Source organism: Mercenaria mercenaria, unplaced genomic scaffold (assembly GCF_021730395.1).
Source record: "Mercenaria mercenaria strain notata unplaced genomic scaffold, MADL_Memer_1 contig_3383, whole genome shotgun sequence".
Lineage (NCBI taxonomy): Eukaryota > Metazoa > Mollusca > Bivalvia > Venerida > Veneridae > Mercenaria > Mercenaria mercenaria.
In genome coordinates this window covers 26778-47792 of record NW_026461514.1, presented here as the reverse complement: position 1 = coordinate 47792, position 21015 = coordinate 26778, and the positions used below count along the sequence as shown (strand labels likewise).

Sequence of the window (21015 nt, the reverse complement as noted above, 5' to 3'; positions counted from 1 at the left end):
TATTAAATGTGTAACAATGTCTCTGCATTCCATATTCTATGACCTAATCGCATCTTGGTTATGAGACAATAAAGGATTTGTAGTTTAACTTACTGTACTATCTGCTGGAATGTCATACCCCTCAAATTCAATGTGTTCGCGACAAAGGCGAGGTAAGGTAAGCGGAGCCACAGTCGCATACCGATGGACTTCCATTTCAAACGCTAGGAAAAAATTACAGTTTTCCCTGTCCGCAAAAGTTGGTAACCTGTCACGACCAATCACCATATCCAGTTCATCTTGGATTGCTGTTTGATACTGAGGGTAGTTCAACAAAACCAGCATTGTATTAGCGAGGGCCGACCACGTTGTTGCCATACCTAGAATCAAAATTGATGAGATCCTTTTAAAGCGTAACACATGTAATTATACATGTATCAACATTTTATCAAATTAAAACACAGTGCAACTTTTTTTATAAAAAAATAATGAAGCAATTGCGATCATATTTAGAAAGGTAAACTTTTGCTTGAAGTTTTCATTTAAAACGTGTGAAATTAAAACAGTGGTAAAATGCGTAATAATAAACAATTAAAAGTAAAGTTTTAGATTGAAAGCATGATGTTAAGGAAAAGTCTATAAATGGTATAAACTAAGAGAAATGTTATATACATTACCGGCATCTATTGTCTCTACCAGCTGAGCAATTATTCTGTCGTCAGTAAAGAAAAATTCAGTGTTCAAGTGCATTTGATTTTCTTGTTCTTCCAAGAAATAATCTACGATCCCTCGCTTTTGGCCATAGACATACGTTTTCTGAAAGAAGATATCGCTTGCAATTGTATTTCTTTCATGAGTTATAAATTATTGCTAATATAAATGTTGTATAACGTGCATATCTTTCTTTCACGTAATAGCACAGTGTGTTAGCATAATTATCGCTATTGTTGTAAATTCATGGCATGTAACAACTACACGAATCTAACATATGTGAAAAAGATCCAGAAAAATTCTTATAATAATCATTAGACAAACTTGTTGAATACTCAATGACCAAACCTTCATATCGTAGAAATATCTCTTAGCAATTTTTGCGTTTGCCTTCTTTCCTTTGCGAAACATGTCGCCATATTTTCCAGGTAGGTAACGGAGGAATGGCAATGTTGCCATGATAAAATTAACATAGGCGTTTAAAAAGAAATCATTTCCCCGAACGTGGTCCCAAAACAAATTGCTATCTGGATCATTATCGTCAAGTGTCTTTCCACACAACTGCAAATACAACAGAATGTTTAAACATGCTGATTAATACCCCACAAAAGATCGAGATGTTACTTTGATAATTTTGAAAAATCAAAAGATATACAATTTGGCCAAATTTTTGGCATTTGTCTTCATTTTTTTTAATATCATCCGATGTTTAACAATGCATCACAACAATGCAGTGCTTCAGTATCGCCTTAATGTCATTTCGCGTTTTGCACATATGGCGATGATAGTGTTACCGAAATCAGTACATGGAATATTGCGTTAGGGTTTTGTTTCCAGCATGTTTTGAAAGTTTACTTAAGTCAGTACGTATTTTTATTTTTATCAAATGGACACAAAGGTGTGGATACTAAATTTTCCCCAAAGCATGCTATAGAGATTAGGTTACCTTATAGCTTTGACATAAAACCGGATTACCGTACGTTTTATATTTTGTTTTACTTCAGGTTTGAAAATTCTAAAACATTTATCATGTTCCTTTTAAAAATGGGATAAAGTCGTACAACGAGTAAGAAAATGATGAAAAAACATGAATTAAACATTCTTTTTTTAAATCATTCATGACATTAACAAGATAATAGTAAAACGTATGCCAAATTGTGCACTAAACGGGAATAATCATCAGCATTTTAAGAAGGTTTACATTTTTATTGCATTTTATGCACTGTTCCCTGCTTTAGGACAATCTAGTCACAAATGATACACCCTTTCCGTATGGTTAAGGTGATAGCACACCCTGTCAATGCACGTGTATGGGAGTAACAATATTAATATAATATAATATAATGGTTTTGAAAATACAACGTCCGACATTCTGTGAAGCTCAAAGAATACTGCACTAAATATGATTGCCAATATTAAAAGCAAGATCCCGTCCAGCTCGTTCCTTTTAGTATTTAGGTATTTATAAAGTACTGGTTTAGCTTACATCCAGAGACATCACATTAGACAGGGACCACTGAAGCATTGACACACACTCGAACTCTCTTTCTGACTTTTCTTCTATCCTTTTAACCAGGTTTATCATTTCAACCATAACATTATTTTTCGATTCTTGCATTCCGCTCGAATGGAGGGCTTGCACGTAGCTTTTCCTCGTCGTCCGATAGAACAGGTCGGAACCACTAGCTGCAAAAGCCAGCGACTGATTGTGACAGCGAAAGTGCTCGCCGTAGAACATTGCTCTTCGATCACCGAAATATCGCTTATATTTTTCGCCACCAAATGCTTTACGAATAATGTTCTCACTGTTTAAAACGATAACATTGTCCGTCAGCATTTTAAATCGAAAGATTTCTCCAAATTGCAAAGCGTATTCCATAAACTTAAAGTGAATTGTTTCATTGTTGATTTCAAGAATGTTTCCTAGAATTGGCAGCCCTTTTGGACCGTTAATAATCTCCCCTCTAAGCTTTTCTTTCTTCATAAGTGTGTAAAATGTTGCAATTCCAAATAAAATGCATAAAAATTCAAACAGCATTTTGCAGAGTAAAAGCAGAAACTCTTAATTATGAAAATAATATTGAAGTTAATTTAAAAAGTACACACAGCACTCTTATCTAAACAGCTGGGTTATTAAACTCATGCATATTTTAAGCTAGGTTATGCCTCAGCGTAACTGACAGTAATATTAAGATAAGATAAGATCTTTTATTTTTGTCTATGTATACATAAGCATGATGTGGCAAACAAATTTTCATGTATAAAACTAGGACTAGCTGCGAAAAAAGAGTTAATATACGGGAGTGTACGGGATCCAGTCATATTACCATATACGGGAAGAAATACGGGGGAAAACTAAAATACGGGCGTTGTAGGGCTTGTATATTTAAATGTCCGTATACTAATAAATACGGATTTCACGTTTTATTACTATGGAAATACGGAATTCTTTGTATACGTTACCGTTTATTATTGAAAATACGGGAAATTCTTAAAAGGGTTATTCTGATCGGATACAACCACCGTATATTCCCGTTTAATGTCTGGTGTACGGGAATACATAAATCCGTATATTACGAAATTCGGGACGTATATTTCCGTATGTTTCATATACAACCGTTTATTTCCCGTATAGTCTGGATATACAGGGTATGTATTGTTTGTATATTTCGAAATTACAGGGATTTTAATGTCCGTAGATTCTTTGTATACAACTCCGTATATTCTCGTATATGGCGGATAATTACAGGATTTAAAATATTTGTATTTTTCGAATTACGGGACGTATATGTCTCGTATTTGTTTTTTTTTTTCATTTAATACAGCCCGTATTATTTCCGATATAAGCGATATGTATGTTTGTTTTATATTTGAAAATACAGGATTAAATTTCCCTTATATTCTTCGTATTACAACTCCGTATTTTTCCCGATATGCCAGAATACGGATTGAATATTTGTATATTTCGAAATACGACACGTATATGTCCCGTTATGCTTGGTGTACAACTCCGTATATTTCCCGTTATGCCAGAAATACGAGATTTAAATCAATTTGTATATTTAGAATTAACGGGGACTTATATTTCCCGTATATTCTTTGTATACATCTCAGTTATTTCCGTTCTTTTGGATATACGGGGGTATGTATAGTTTGTTTATTTTGAAAATACAGGGATGTAAATTTCCCGTATATTCTTCGTATTAAACTCCGTATCTTTCCGTATTTGCCGGAAAATACGGGATTTAAATAATTGGTATTTTTCGAAAAATACGGGAACGTTATATGTCGTATATGCTGGTATACATCTCCGTCTTTTCACGTATATGCCCGGAAATACGGGGTTTTAAAATAACTTTATATATTTCATAAATACGGATGCATCAATATGTGTAGTGAAAATAATATTCTCGGCCATTCAAAGGTTCCAAACGTTTTGCATGTTTTCGAACTTGTACGTGTATGTTAGAATGAATGCCAATATTGAAAGAAAGAATTGTTTATAATACTAATATGACCATGAAATGGAAAAACAGCATTCACGGACCAAACAGGTATTAGTTAAATCAAACATGAATGATCCTCATTTCATCTAGCGCCGTTCCCGATTTATGTTAACATTTATACTAAATAGCCGACTGAGAAAGAAAAGGATTATCAATTCATCCCTATTTATTTGTAGTGATTAAATAATCCATTGATCATTCGCCTGTGTAAAAATCTAATGCAAGCATAAATTAACTGTTTTTTTTCTGCACATTTCCAAACGTTGTGCATACAATTTGCAAATATTTATAGACAAAAAAGAGGAAACTAATCCTTTTTATATTTTGTACTGAAAAAAGTTTTTTATAAGACATGTATTGATACTTTACTTAAGGAAATCAATTCTAATATTTTTACAGACGAAAAATAATCGATATAATTGTGTCTGCGTCCAAAGATTCGAACAAACGACTTTCATATGAAATATTTACTTTTTCTGTGCGCATCTTGTTAGCTACCACGTGCGTATGGGTAATTCACACGTGTGCGGGTGATAACTATCACGTGCGCAATGACAGCACGTTATACTACCATGTGCCATGTGATAACTAACACGTGTCGCACGTGTTAGCAAATCAATGAAAAAGCGTGAAAGATCTGCAATTTTTCTAAATGATGTCTTTCATAAGGAAGTGTTATTTATAGTTAGCCTGTAATTTACGAGAGTAAGTGTTTCTGTTTATGAAAAAAGCGCTGATATTCGATTAGTTTCGTTGGTAATATTTACGTTCGCACGTGTAAGTAACAACTGCGAACGTGATGCTCTCCTGCGAAAGTGTTAGCTAGATTTAGTTATTCGTGCGCACGTGTTAATCAACACATTCGACAAGTGTTATCAAACAATGTGCGAATGTGGTGATACGCGTGTGCACGATGATAAATAAAATGGTTTCCTATGTCCCTCTGTTCCGCTGTAGTCTACACGTGGAGTCTTTTTTATTTCTCGTGGATGTAGGGTCCTTTGTATTGACCTTAGAACATGTGAATATTTCGTATATTTCCAATATATTCATTTTCAATGTCCCCCCCCCCCCCCACCCCCCTCCAAAGCGATACAAATATTACATATTAATTCTTAGTTGATATTATACTATCCATGTGCAGTTAAGCTGGGCGGCAAGCTTTAGCTGCCAATATCTGGGTAGTGGTTCGAGTTTTGGCCTTCCTTTTCCCCTAGGAATTAATTGCAAAACTTTCCATCTTTTTTGTCAAAACGCCACCGTGATTTTTATAGTCCATTTATTAAAAAGTTTTCAATTCACCCGTTGTAAACAAAGTCATATTATTTAAAAATTATTTCTAGACAAAAAGAAAGAACATTACCATTCACAAGCGTACTAAAAATTAATTACTTTAGAGAATAAATAAAATTTATAAAGATTAAACAGGTTGACGATAACATCACATTACTTTACTTTAAAGCAATGATGACAGTTGGTAATAACGTGGATGGGTGACACTGATTGACTGTATAAATACAATATTGACTTAAATTAAACGAAAACGCTCGAAAAATATGTGGCAAGATTAATGAGTGTCTTTCATTAAATCAATGATATAAGCATTTACACTGATTTACCCATCTCCACGAAATAAAATGTACATATAAATTTCTGCCGATACAGTTTTACTGCACAGTTAATTGATAATAATTTGTATGCTATTAACTAAATCAGTTAGATAGCCCATATGTATCCCTAGCTGGTAATCCAGTCTGACGATTTCTAACCATTTTTTCTACCGAAATTGACAAAATCTAGAAACTCGATGGAATGCCAAATAACACAAAATTATGCGCAAAATTAATTGGGGTTCTTTAATGCTTTGATTTTGGTATCCATTCAGTGGAGAACACGCTTCGTCACGCTTCGACGCGTTCATATATCCTGAAGGATAACATCTGGCTCTAGTGCGCTCGCGATAATCTGTATTGCATATTCAGGAGGGGAAAGGAAGGAACGAGTAAGTACTTATTTGAATTTATATGTTTTTTAATTTTTAATAAACTGATTTTTTTTTTTGTGACAAACCAGACATGAATTATATTTCAAATTAATCGGAAACACGGGTTGCTTTTTATTGCTTTAACAAATTCAGATAGCGTCCAAAAAGGTCAGTTTAATTTTGTAATCTTAATATAAAAAAGAAATTCAGAAATAGCCGTTAAGTAGTTCATTCTTTCATTCATTCGATTGATCATTTCTTTCACAACTAATCATTTAACTATATTTCATTCATTCTTTCATACGATAGTCTACAAGGATGTCAGTCACCAAATGTTGATGTTGCAATGTGTTTGAAAAAAAAAATTCGTGACAAAATAAGCATTTGATGAATAACATTGGGTTTTTTAAACGGAGATTAAAGTGAAAGGACAAAAACAACTCCAGATGAAGTTTTATTTCGTTGAAGTCTAGGTAGCCGGAGGCTAGCTTAAAAATGGAGTAAGTCGGCACGCACGTTTCATTCATTCGATTAAAAACTGGAATCTCGGAAAAGCATTATAAAGTTAATTATTATATCTTTTATTTTTAGGAAAAGTGTACCGGTATCTGACAAATAACGCGTTTTCTAGATGGCACTTTTTGCAAAAAAATTACAAACATCTCTGCCTCTGTATAGAGGAAAATGTTTTTCTCTGCGAAAATAACAGTTGTCATTATGAAGAATTAATAATATTACTGATTAAATTTTATCTCTACAGATTTGTAAGTCATGTAAGTGGTTGTCATGCGTATTTTTTTTTTTCAAAGTATTATATATAAAAAAAAAAAAGGTTTGTAATAATAACATTTTTTATTATATGGTAGGAATTTGGATTATTAATCTGTAAGTTATAGAATTTTATAGTGACCTAAAATACATACATACTATAGATCTTTTGCATTGCCCCAATTTTTAGTAAACATCTTAAACGATAAAGCGGGAGAACAAATAATCCAATTTGTCGATTTCCGTACAAGTGTTGTTGTTGTAAACGGGGGTGGGGGGGTTGGGTGTGAATCGTATAACTAATAGCTGTGGTCATTATAGTTTTTTATCTGAAGCATTTACAGGCAAACGGTTTACTAACGATGTACTTGAATGAAAGTTTAAAATTAATATTAAAGTGAAATGCGGAACAAGTCGAATATTGTTATAATACTTTATTTATTGTCAAATTAAAAGTAATATTTATATTATGAATATGGTCTCTAACATATTTAAAATCGTTACATATTATCCCCAACCCCACCCCACCCAAACATTTACTTTCAGGACCATACATGTACAAACAATAAGTAATTGCCTCAGCTTTGTCTGTTATTTGAAATCGAATTTTCAACGGACCATTTGTGCATTTTAAAAAATTAAGTTGACGATATTTTCCGATGACTGTATTTTTTCCAGTTCTCCGTTTTACGCCATTTTACAGCTGTAAAATCTTCAAATATGACCACAAACGTCTTTTTTTTCAGCAGGGCGCAAATTGGATGTACTTACAGTTAACCATAAACATAAATTTAAAAGTACCTATCACTTGTAGTAAGTGGTTATCTTATTTTTATGACCAAGCTGAAACAACACTTCCGGATATTTTTATCCCCAGGCAAATTTGTAATACTCATGGAAATTTAAAGGTGATTAAACATTGACACAATTAAATTATCATACGAAGATATTCCTCCGGCCAATAATCGATAGCGGTCAGATTTTCTTTTAGAAATAAGAGAGGGCATGTACACATTTTACTTAATAACAATATTACTAAAAATAAGAAAAACCTTAGGTGCAAAATATTACCAAAGATCAACATTTGATTCATCACAAGGTGTTTTTAAATTAAATTTTATCCTTAAATTTTTGGATTCGTTCTTCGCATTGAAGTTTGATGCATCATTTCGTTCATTTTTTCCCTTCTTTGTTTTCATACAATGTGCAAAAATTCATATATGCGTTTCTTCAAAAGCATTTTTTATATAATAAAACCATTGATATGAAAGCTTAGGGTGCATAGAACTTTACTACTTCTCATTGGATTTTCTTTTGATTGATATTTATTTCATTTTTGGGAATAAAAAATTTGATTCGTTCTCAGACGGTTTTATTTCCACTAATTTCGAAGGAAAATTAACTTCAGCGCGAAGTTGTTGTTGTACCGTCATATGCAGGTCGATAATATTTAGTATTGCCGCGTGCGAACATGCGGTATTGTGATCAAAGGTTTTAAAAGTTAATGATTTAATCTTTTATGTAATTTTACTTCGCGGAGTTTATTCATTTTGTGTTTTTAAATCACAAAATTAACAATATAAGTTAAATACTGCCATTTTAATATGTCTGTCCTAAAAAGAAAGATGCGCATTCTTCTTATGTTGTTGTTCTCACATATTTCATATACATTAAATATCAAGTGTCAATTATGCCAATTATGTCAATTAAACATTATAGAGATAGCTTTCCTATCGACCCTTGGATCACAAATGCAAACTGTCTTTAAAGGTGTTATAAAATACAGAATTTTTTGTATTTATTTTTCTTAATAATTTTTAGTAATAAATTCAAGGTCCCCGCCTTGATAAAATAAAGATGGGAAAATATGTTTGGAGCATTTTTTGTGTTCAAGAATGTTTTTGCAATGTAAAATATTATCTGCATTTAAAACAGAATTGAAATTTACTTCAGAAATTTATGTATATTTTTGTTTTTCTGACGCGTGGAAAATTTTACCTGGTTTCATGATCTTTTCAGTTATCATAAATGTCGTCGATGATTAACTTACTTTCATTAATTTATTGTACTTGTTCAATTCAAGATATATATTACATGAAACAAATTTCTCTACTGTAATCCTATTGAATGATAATTTATATAGTAATAAAATGTTGTATGCATCAGGCATAAATCCTTTTTATTGGACCTGTTATAAAATTGCCAATTACCTCTTAATAAGGAACGTTAAAACAACACAGACGTTTATAACACTGATAAGGCTATAATGCTTTTGAATTTATACTGTTGTACTTGTTTTGTAATTTACAAGGTTAAATTATCATGCGATTTTAAACTATTGCATATTTTTTATTTTGCAAACAGTTTGCATATATTGGTGGATGGAATATGTGTTTGTTATATTAAAATGAATAAGTCCTGCTTGATACGGCAAAATACCTGTACCGCTGATTGCCACTATCTTCTTTTTTTTTTAATTTTACAAACATACCTAATTTTCGTCATGGACTTCCTATTTTGTCTATATGTTAAGAATTACTGAAACTGATATAAGTGTGAGTTCAACCATTTCAGAATTAAAATAATTCGAAACCTACACCTGTGTAATTATAAATTGTTAAACAGCTGTTTAAAAAAAATACTTACGTATGTTTTTTTGTGACATAAGAATGGACGTGGTATGGGCTGTAGGTTATAAATCATATCAATCGACAATTTAGAATTAGTTCGTCAAGTTTATTAGTATTTTGTGACTTCACTGTTGTATTTGTCTTTGTTTTGTTTCCTTTTTTTGGACAAGAATGTTTTATGGCCGTAAAAGTTATAAATAGGATAAAACATGGTTCGATCTTCTTCTTTTTTTTTGTTGGGGGGGGGGGGGGGGGGGTGTGAGAGGGGCGGTGGTACCTAGGTCTTTTAACATATTATAAACCCTCCCTGAACAAACCCCACAATGTAAAATAGATCATATTTCTTAAATATATATGTCCAACACTTTATTTTTCAAAGACAGCCGTATTTTATAGATGGGGGAGACCCCGTAAAAAATATCATTGCTAGTGCTATATAGATAATGAAAAAAGGAGTTGTGTCTATGAATACGAACCTCTTTTTTCTTAGTGATTTAGGGTCTTTTCATTTCAGATTTGGTTGAAATGAAAAAAAAAAATAAATAAAAGGACTTCATCGTTATTTGCCTTTAACTTGAATCTAAATGATATACAGATAGCAATGTTCAGCCGATTTGTTACATTGTTTTTTCGAACATGTTAAAATAACTTTCTTCTTATATAAGAATATGTATGAAACTAATTTTATATGAATATGTTTTTTATTTTTTTTTTTATTTATTTTTTTTTTTTTTTTTAATTTCATAATTTATTTATTTATTATGTCTCATTCATTTACAAACCATATAAAATTACTACAGACTAAAACAATTGTAAAATTGACGTTCTAAATGAACTATAAGAGACAAAAAACCAACACACAAAAAAAAACCTACCAAAACCCAAAACCCACCCACAACCCCAAACACTACTCAAACCAAAACCACAAAAACAATCCCCTTAACCTCCCCCAATACCCCAACTCCACCCTTAACCCCCCCCCCCCCCCCCCCCCCCCCATTAACTATAACTTCATCATCCCCCCCCTGCCCCCCCCCACCCCCCCCCCTATGACCTAAATTAAAACGCTTCGGACAATGGCAAAAACAGCCCCCCCCCTATCTCCCCCCACCCCCCCCCCCCCCCATAATACATCTTGGGATGTTGTTATGACTACCGAATGCATGAAAGTTGAGTAAATGACCGAGGGTGAGTACTTGAATGTTAGAAGATGTTGAGGTAAGTAGCCGAGTGGGTACATAAATACATATGAAAGATGATGAGGTAGATGACCAAATGAGTACATGAGTGTAAAGGATGTGAGTGTGTCCATGAATGCCACAATGCTGAGTAGCTAATCAAGTGTGTACATGAAAGTACAGATGTCGAGGATACATGAAACGCACATATGTGATTAACTGACCAAGTGAGTACATAAAATGTTCGGATGTTTAGGTATGGTGACCGAGTGGGTACATGAGTACTGTCCAGATATTGAGTGGGTGACGAATGATACCACGAGTTGTGTGGGGTGTTGAGTGAAGTACGTGAATGCATAATGTTGAGTACTGACCAAGTAAATACATGAATGAACAGAAGATGCTGAATGAGTGCCAGAGTGGGTACATACATATAGGTAGGGATGTTGAGTAAGTGGGTGTTATGTGTGTGTGTATTTCTGGTTAAACGTCTTGTTCAACAATTTTAATGACTAAAAGAGTAATTAGAGTGTACGGATGTTAAGTGACCAAGCGTGAAACACGAGTGTACCGATGTAGAGTAAATATACGAAGTAAGTATATAATTACCTGTATAATGTTGAGTATACACAGTGTCCGCCTGATTATATTTTATATTTATTATTTCTATTAGTATCATCTATGCAAATAACTTCTAATAGAATATAGCATTGTGATATCCGGTTCTTAAGATACAATAAAAGGTCATTGTGTCATCTTTTAGGACACTATAATTCATTTGTTAAGTATTTACAGACTAACACTTAAAGAACATAATAACAATGTTAATCTTACAGAGAGTAATTGTTACAATTCTGAAGAAAACAGCAAATACTGTCTCTTAAAAACTAGTTTTAAAACAAGGAGTTGTAAGCCGGATCATGAAAAATATGAGCAAGGCTGTTATAATTATTAATATTATAGCTTTAAAAACACTTATCATTCTATATCAAATATGAGAGATTGATTAACATTGTTTTTATGCATTTACCTAGATATTTCTAACTTGAAAAAAAATATTAATTACATATAAAATACACAAGACCATCATTTATATTTAAATTCATTCCTTCTTCTAGAAATAATAAATAAGCAGGTTTTGGCCGTAAAATATGATCATTTCATACTGGTAAAATAAATAATATGAAACTGTCATTTTCTGACATATTGTTCCAAAAATTTCTCATTTATTTCCTTTAGAGCTTTTTCTATACAAAATTATCTCGAATGTCATTATATAACTCGCATTTCATAATAACATGTTTTTCATTTTCTATTTGATCCCTTCAGAAGAGGGGACCATAATTTTCATTAACGGTAATCTTTCATACCTTCCGGTCTCAATACGTAACGGTGCCACAACCACACCTAAATTTAGCTAAAGCAGATCTTGTAATCGGGATCAGTATAGTTTTTACAATAATTTCTGGTTCATATTCTGCTTTAAAACCAATTTATAGGTCCTTAATTTTATTGCCTCCTCGTTTACTAACTCCGGGTAGGTGAATTAAACAATATTTTTCCATTTTCTTATTAAAATTATTCATACAGCTTTTGTTTTTCTACCAAAAAATCATTTTTTGACATTGGCAGTATAATGTTAAATAAGTCTTCAATTCTATTGACCTTAATTTTGTCTAACTCTATGCACCAATTCCTACATCTGTTTTCACTTTGACCGTAACAACAGAGAAATACAACATGATTTATTTCTTTCTTAGCATCCTTACCACAATCTAAACAAGTAGTGGTCACTTCATCCACATTTGTCTCACTGATGTGGTTTCATCCCATTTCCCAGACACTGCAGAGAAGGGGCAACTTTGATACTACGTGAAAAAGAAACAGCACAATAGCCTCTGTTGAAATAGGTATTTATACATGAAAAGATTGGGTGCCCAGACTGCCGCCCCATATGCTATAACCGACCACACTGGAGTTCATATAGATGAGTAAATACATCATTTGGCATACCGCCTAATGTTTTAAATTTGGCGTAAAAGTCCTAGAGCTCTACATGCTGCTTAGCGACATGTAGGCTGATTGATATGGGCTATTGATATAAAAAATAATTTAATTATTATAAAATAACTTGTTAAAAATGCTATGGTTCAAAAAAATTACATATTAAACATTCTTTTGATTAAAAAATGAACGTTATTCTTTTATTTCTAATGAAAAATCTCCTTGTCCATAATTTGTAACTCCTGTGATAATTCAAGCGTGTTTAATTATCTTATGGAAAAAACCTTCTCTTTTTTACACTTGATATTGTAATAAACATCCAGGTGAACAATACCCGGAGGCAGTAGATATCGACATCGCAATACCGGTTACTCTGTTACCAATATATGGTTACCAATACCAAATAGCTGTTGTCTCCCCTGATACGATTTTCAGCAATATCGGTCATTGAGGTTAATCTTCCTCTTGCTTATTTTTTGGTGTAACTGTATGCAATCTTGGGGTTAAAATAAATTTAAGAATATACGCAATGTTTAATCGAATACTAAAAAAAGGCACTGGCTCAGATCGTCGACAAGAACAGAAAAAAGAGATATAATTGAGCCGTGCCATGAGAAAACCAACATAGTTTAGTTTTCGACCAGCATGGATCGAGACTAACCTGCGCATCCGCGCTGCGGGCAGTTGCGTCAGGATCCATGCTGTTCGCTAACCCGTCAATAGGCTTTGAAAAGCGAACAGCACGGCTCCTGAACACCAGACTGACGGATGCGCAGGTGTCTCGATCCATTTGCTGGTCGCAAACCCACTATGTTGGTTTTTATGGCACGGCATTATATTTTTTTTAGATATATGGATATTATTTGTGTATAATTATGCTGACGTCTACTGACAGACTAGAATGTTGCGAAACACGTGTGAGAATTAGATGTTTTAACTAATTTTTACGATAAAAATTGTTATTTATTTACACTTTAAACACTAAACCTTCGTTGCGATATAATTTGGTAACGGACAGTGGAAAACTTCTTTATTGCCGCTTGCGGTCAGGGTTCGTTTCCCGGCGCGACACATGTCAATTTTATTCGTCATAACTTTCACATCATTTAATAGATTAAGTATCAGTATCCATGAATTGCAAGAGTCCTTTTTTTATAACTTTTAATGCGTGCTTTTTTTTTTCTATTCCTGGTTGACACAAGAGTCGTTTACTGGAATCAGAAAACGGGACGACTATTTATTTTCACGATAAGAGGAATTTACTTATGTGTGAAGTTTCTACTAGTTTGATCAACGATGCAGACAGACAGCCGGTATGAAGCCATTCGTTTTCAGTGACATTCGTAACAACAGATAAAAGCTTTATACATTATGAGAAGATCAGGAAACTGATTATTCCATGTGGTTCATCATGGTAACTGTTACATATCGTTGTTCCTCTTTTTAAAGACATCTTCGGTCATTAGGAGGGGTTTTACTGCTCTTTTTAGAAGACTGCAAATCGAAAAGCCTATTTCGGTAATTCAGCTTCATGGGATATCGAAAAACATGTACAGAACAATTGTAAAAGAAGTGATACTCACTGTTTTGTTGAGTCAACCGCGTCCAGAATTAAATGTGCGAATTGCTAGTTTTTCAATTAGAAATGAACTATATAATAATATAAAGAAATGATTGATGTTATTGATTACTCACATTTTAATTATGCTTATTTCATTTGGACAAGAAATGAAAATTGATTCATAACCGTTTGAAAAACTGATTTTAAAAGTATTTATGTTTGAATAAAATGTGATAGTTTAATCTGCATTTCTCAATTAATAACAATTATGATTTTTTTTTTTTCTCATACCTGTCTTTGTCTTGCTTTTTTTCCCAACACCGTTTTCTGCTGTAGTATCACCGACATTCATTTTGTATCTTTCAGTGTGTTGCCCATATACAAAATAGTTTACATTAATAGAAAAAATACGGGATTTGTTTACTATACATGCATATACGGGAAATATCTGGTAAAATGTATTTTTAGAAATACTGGTCCGTGAATTCCCGAATACGAAAACCAAGATTCAGTCTAAATGTGACACAAATATGGAATATGTATATCTGCATATCTTGCATAAACGGGGGGAAACTGGCCCGTATTCAAAAGCTACAGGTTCGTAGATCCCGTTATCAGATGCAAATACATTCCGTATTTGACACAAGTACGGGTCCGTATATTGCGTATACCTTGCAATACGGGACTAGTCCGTAGCCCGTATAATAAAAAGTTCAGTGTCGTATTTTTCCCGTATATGGACACAAGTACGCGGATCCGTATATTGCGTTTATTCATGCATATACGGACTAGTCCGTAGCCCGTATATCAAAAGTACAGTTTCGTATATGCCTAGTATATGACAAAAGTACGGGATCCGTATATTAGTATATCATTGCGTTATACGGAAAAAATTCCCGAAGCCCGTATATTAGAATACAAGTCCGTATATGCCCGTTTATTAGAATGCAAATCACAGTCCGTTATATGACAAAAATACGGGATCCGTTTACTAACGTATATTCGGAATATATACAGCTCGTATACGTCTTCGCATATTCTAAAATACGGCATAGTATACGGGAAAAAAAGTCTCAAGACCCTTCGAATACATGAAAATGAAACTTATGTTAAATCAGGACACGAATAAATCACCATTTCTAGGGATTTTTTTGGAAAGTTCGTATATTGCATTATCGGAAATATAATTTATGTTTATTCGGCGTATACGAGATCCGTATATGCATGACAAAATATACGGACTTTCCCGCATACTAGATGTTCCGAATACGGGATCGTATATTAGGTCTTATATTTGTAATTTTACATCCCGTATACGCCCGTATTTTCGAAATATACGGGACCGTACACTCCCGTATATTGACCCTTTTTTCGCAGTGATATATATAGTACAAAAAAAATTGCGGGGGACTTGTTACTAAAAACTGCAAAGAACCGGTAGAGTTAGTATAAATTTATTTGGTTGTTGGCTTAAATTTCTGCAATGACAAAGGAGATAATCAGATACATTTTATACATTAATAATTACATTATACTATACCTTTAAACACAGGACGGGTGATATGCTGATATCTTTATATTTTGGTTCATAGCAAATTATTATCAGATACTCGCATTGTCTATTTTAAATATCTTAATGTCAAAACATTTATATTATCCACGCTATGACATATAAAAGTTCGCTTATTACGTATTCATATATTGCAGGTCTTATTACCAACTATGTATTTTAATATACTTTACCTAACCCGCGACTTCATATATCAACTGTGTCCATTGTTAGACTATATATCGTCTTTAGTCCAAAACTAACTTTTATTTAGCTGATGTCAAAACTTGAAGCAAAACAAATCCGATAATATATTTCTAATGTCAAGTAATAAAAATGCGAACCTCGGGTCTGAGCGGCAAGACATTCAGTAATTGTATAATATTGCCAAAGTCTATCATCAGAAATACTTTTTTTATATGTTATCCTACAAGCTTTGAAGAACCCTGAATAAATATTTTGAGTTATTGACCGGTCATAAGCACAAACTATGGACTGTCGATTTGTATGAGGAGTCATGTGATCAGATTAAATGTATATTAGAATTGTCTAAAATTTAATTATTATAATAACCAAAATAAAGAAACTATTGAAACCAATTTAAACCGTGTTTAAATACCTGATATAACATAAGCATAAAACTACTTCGAAGGTCGACATCTCCTCCGAAATCCCTGAATGGATTTTGATAAAACTTCACCTTGATGTTTCTTTGATGGTCTTCTACCAAAGTTGTTCAGACGGTTTTCTTTGTTGCATATAGTAGCCGCCAGAGCTAAAAATAGAAAATTCTTCAAACGTCATCTCCTACTGTACTAAACACTATAAACCGCTAGTCTGATTTTGAAATAGCTTTAAAAAAATGGTCCATATGACTTAGTTTGTTCAAATTATTCCGATTCGTCAAAACAGATGGCTGCCAAAGGACGTTGTCGCTTTTCTCTATATGCATATAGTGGTAACTTTGAAAATATTCTTGTTTGAAACTGCTTGCCCGATTTTAAAACAATTTTACAAATGGTCATTGTGTGACCTTCTACCAAGATTGTTCAAACTACTTGTCATACAACATGACCGCTAGTGGGGAGTTGTCATATTTTCACTATTTGTATTTACTGGAAACCTTAAAAATAATTTATTGTTAGAAACAACAGGCCCGATTAAAACAATTTTACACAAATGTTTCTTTGGTGACATTTTACGAAGATTGTACAAATTACTCTCTATCGTCAAAAAAAAAAAACGGCCGCTGCTTTTTCCTATATGTATATACTGGAAAAAAAATCTTGTTTTATATGGAGTAGAAAAATCTTCCTGTTTTATATTGTCATATCTCAGCATTCCTTCAAACGTCTTACCCCCATTTTGTTTTGACTTTAAAGAACTGAAAACACACAACACTGCGCCTACTGCACAGTGCAGTTTACAAAATAAACTTGATGTAGGTTGTGCAGGCAGGATATCAATATTCATAAACAATTAACAAATATTTCGTTGATATACTTCTTGACCTTTTCACAAAATTATGGCTTACATTCCAAATAATTGATATGAAAATCATGCATATGGCATGCAGAATAAGAGAGCAGCAGAGGAGATGCTCCTTCTCATTAGTTTAATGAAAGATGTATCTCAGCGCCCGCAGGCGCGGAATATTTGTGATAGCTTTTTTTGTGAATGCCGTGCAGTGTATGTCGTTAATGACGATTTGTCCCCTTCGATTTACAGAATTTCATTTTTTTTTTCATTTTTTGATGTCTGATCTGGCCCATAAAAATGGCATCAGATTTAACAACACCAACGAGAAAAATAATTTTCACTAGAAAAGAGAAGCAGGAAAGAAAGCAAAGAGCAGAAAAGAAAGCAATTTTTGTCGGACATCACGTGGGAAATTCCTTTCGTTTTCAGTTTGATGAATGCGCCAGAAAGAATGTAATCCTTTTCGTATGTAACAATTCTATTTTTTTTTTTATTTCATTTCAAATATTGATTTATTATATTGAAGGCATTGTTATTTGCCACATTGGTCTCATATGATAATGTTGGCATAAGCCTTTCATTCCAACCGAAATTCCGCATACTGCTTTGTAAAGTTAATTTATGCTAATTTTTAAACCCACTTTTATTGTGTTGCTTCTATTGGTATGTACATAAGTAAGTTTTATACTACTACCTCTGTATAAGCATTTATAAAGGATTGTTGTGCATTTGTTAAGGATTATTGTATGTTGTGCATCGTGTTGTTACTATGTCGTTGTTTCTATGTATTAAGTTTGTAACTCACTCTGGTGAAGGTACAAGACTATGTTATCTTAATGTAGACATGGCTATGCCCATTCCTCTTTCAATAATCAACACCAAACTGATTACACAGTACGCACGTCTGACACAAACATCCATAAACAGTGTCTTATATTTTTAGTTTTATACATTGTCTTTTTAAGTTAAGTATTTATGTGTTTGATGTTTGATATGTATAATTATAGTCAAACTTTTTACAAATGTCACCTAACAATAAGCCAATACTGGCCTTTGAACCAAGGTGAATTGCATTTTAAAGTATCCTTGCTCAATTATCTCAATGTAGGTTTCTTACAGGCTGACCTTTTATAATATCATTGGGAACCCATTGGAAATAAGTGATTAATTTTACTTTAATGGGTAATCCCAGGTATAAAGATCATATCTTTTTTTTTTTTAATAAACTATAAAGTATACTTGACGTTATCTTTCATGTATTAATTAATATGTCTATTTCAAGACATTTATATTATTCTAATCAAAGCATTTTAATTTATATAAGCTATAATTTACATGTATTTTATTGCATTAGTTTTATATAATGTTTTATGATCTTATGCCTTAATTAATTTGAATTTGAATTGAACTGAATTGATCAGAGCAATGGTTTTCTTGAGAGATAGCTGATTGCACAACATTGACTGTTTCTCCTTCCAAAATGCCAGTTGATCAGTATATGACTATATATAGTGGTAAAAGTGTTCATTGCTGCGTATTCAAAAGCAGTTCTCCTAAAGAGGGGGGCGAAGAAAACAATAACAACAACAATATTCTCTAAGTAAATACACGAACGTAATCGTCAACATATAACACTTTGGTTATAATTTTCTTGTTCCTTTAAAATTGTGAGTTTCACGCCCCCAGGCAGGATAAAATGATGTTTGTTGTGTTTTAATTATTGTACATTGAGTCCTTCCTCATAACTTAACTTGAAAATATCATATCCTTTTGGCTGCCATAGCAGCCTAATGCGTACCATAAAAATGGGGAATGGGCTGCCATTACCTCTATTGTATATCGAACGTCTACCAAAGGTGCCTAAAACATACCAAGAAAATGATAGTCCTGATTACCAACATATTACAGCGCTGGGCTACCAAGATCTTTCTAGAGTTTTCTTAAATCTATAGGTTTTTTCCTTTTTTTTTTTTTTTTTTTACAGAATTTACTATGAAGTATAAACTTCCACTAATATTGATACCATATTCGTATGCAATGATCTGATTTGTTCAGTTGAATCGTTTACTTGATACATTGCATTATATTGTGCAATAAATCACAGGTGCCATGTACTTTTGTAAGGAAAATGAATCACCTTGTGTCCAATAATGTACTAAAATTATTGTTATCCCTAACTGTAAATAAGACAATGCATCGTGTATCATATTGGACTGTTGCGTTTAATAAAAAAGTATAGTCAATTTATGACTTTAACATACAATGGATATGACTACCATATCGACTGTTTAACATAAACAGTTACCACAGCGTAAAAAATGTAGTATATTTTAGGTATTTTCTTCTTTGTTCAATTGCGAGAATAAACGTTTCAGCAAAACAGTAGCGGTAATAGATAGTCTGCGTTAGGCTGGTCTGGTGTGACGAAACCATGGATCAAACCCTAATGCCTGCGTTCAAAGAGGACACTACCATTGAGTATTGAGGCAGTATATACTTCTATGTTTTTATTGGGTTTTTCATGCGTATCAGGACGCATACAGCTAAGGCTACAGTCAAACCTATATCAAGCTGCCACTTAAGGCAGAACAGAAAATCAAAATGGAAAGTTAACTGACTGTCTGCTTAAGAGAAGCAACTGCTTCGTAGATGGCAAATAAGGCAGGTTCAACAGTAGGCACCTTCAAAATAAATGTGAAGTGTATGTATATACTGGAAAAAGTTGTCAAGTCGGACAGAGGTAGCTGGAATTTGAGACAGGATTGGATGCAATTAAATGGTTCCCGTATTAAATGTTAGGTGAGTTTGAACTGCTGTATTTCCACAGCTAGACATTAATTAGGTACAGGACAACAGTTCAAAATTGTTTATCTTATTTATTTATTTTACGTACACAGTTACTGTAGCGAAAGCTGTTTTAAGTATGCTTAATCACACCTTCTTCTTAGACTTTAACCCAGCACTTCTATGTCACAGCCTACTACTGGCATATTATGTTCCTTTTTGCAATGAAACTATCAAGTATGTTTAGAAATAAATATTGCTCTTACCATGTATATGTACTCACACTGGCCATAGCTTTATCAGATCAAGTGGTTCCAACGTTGTTTGAGCGGTGAATTTTACGCCGATCAGATGGAGAAATATGGCTGATACTACAAATTTCCGGAATTATAAGTATGATTTAAAGGAATTCCTACCCGTTAAATAACGAATCAAATGAAAATGATGGATGCACCTGGAGCGCAAATGTGTCTATATTTTAGCACATGTGTCTATTTAGCTGAGATTTGTGCCGTTTATTCAAACACTTCTGTACAATCCGGCGGGGGAAGGAAATTTTTGACAGTTTTTAACAATATCGTCTCAAATATAGTGTTTATCGGGAGCAAGTAACTGTTAAAACACTTTTTATGTAAAGGGCTACCTTTTAAAACAAAGCGTGTGTATTTTTATAGAATTATTCAGGGTTGTTTCTAAACAATCGGCCGAAAACCTAATGCAACGCCGTTTCGAGTGGGTCGCTATGCAACGCAATCAAGTGGATACCGTTCTGTGTCTTACTTGCGAAGTCTTATCCGTCTTAAAAACAGTCATTATTTTCAAAGCCTAACAATGAATAAATTAATTTGGAGAGTTTTATATCATCATAATGATCCCGCCATT

The 21015-nt window shown here is 33.1% G+C and overlaps 1 protein-coding gene across 1 annotated transcript; it reads right to left on the bottom strand.

Moving 5' to 3' along the window:
• Positions 1-93: 93 nt before the first annotated feature.
• LOC128553013 (cytochrome P450 2C70-like) lies at positions 94-2848 on the bottom strand (the record flags this gene model as incomplete). The annotated part of the gene is made up of 4 exons (XM_053534118.1): positions 2177-2848; positions 1039-1251; positions 657-795; positions 94-359 (listed from the first exon to the last, which is right to left on the bottom strand). Coding segments are annotated over exons 1-4 (1170 nt in total), but the record flags the coding sequence as incomplete, so codon positions are not given.
• Between the last annotated feature and the right edge of the window lie 18167 nt (positions 2849-21015).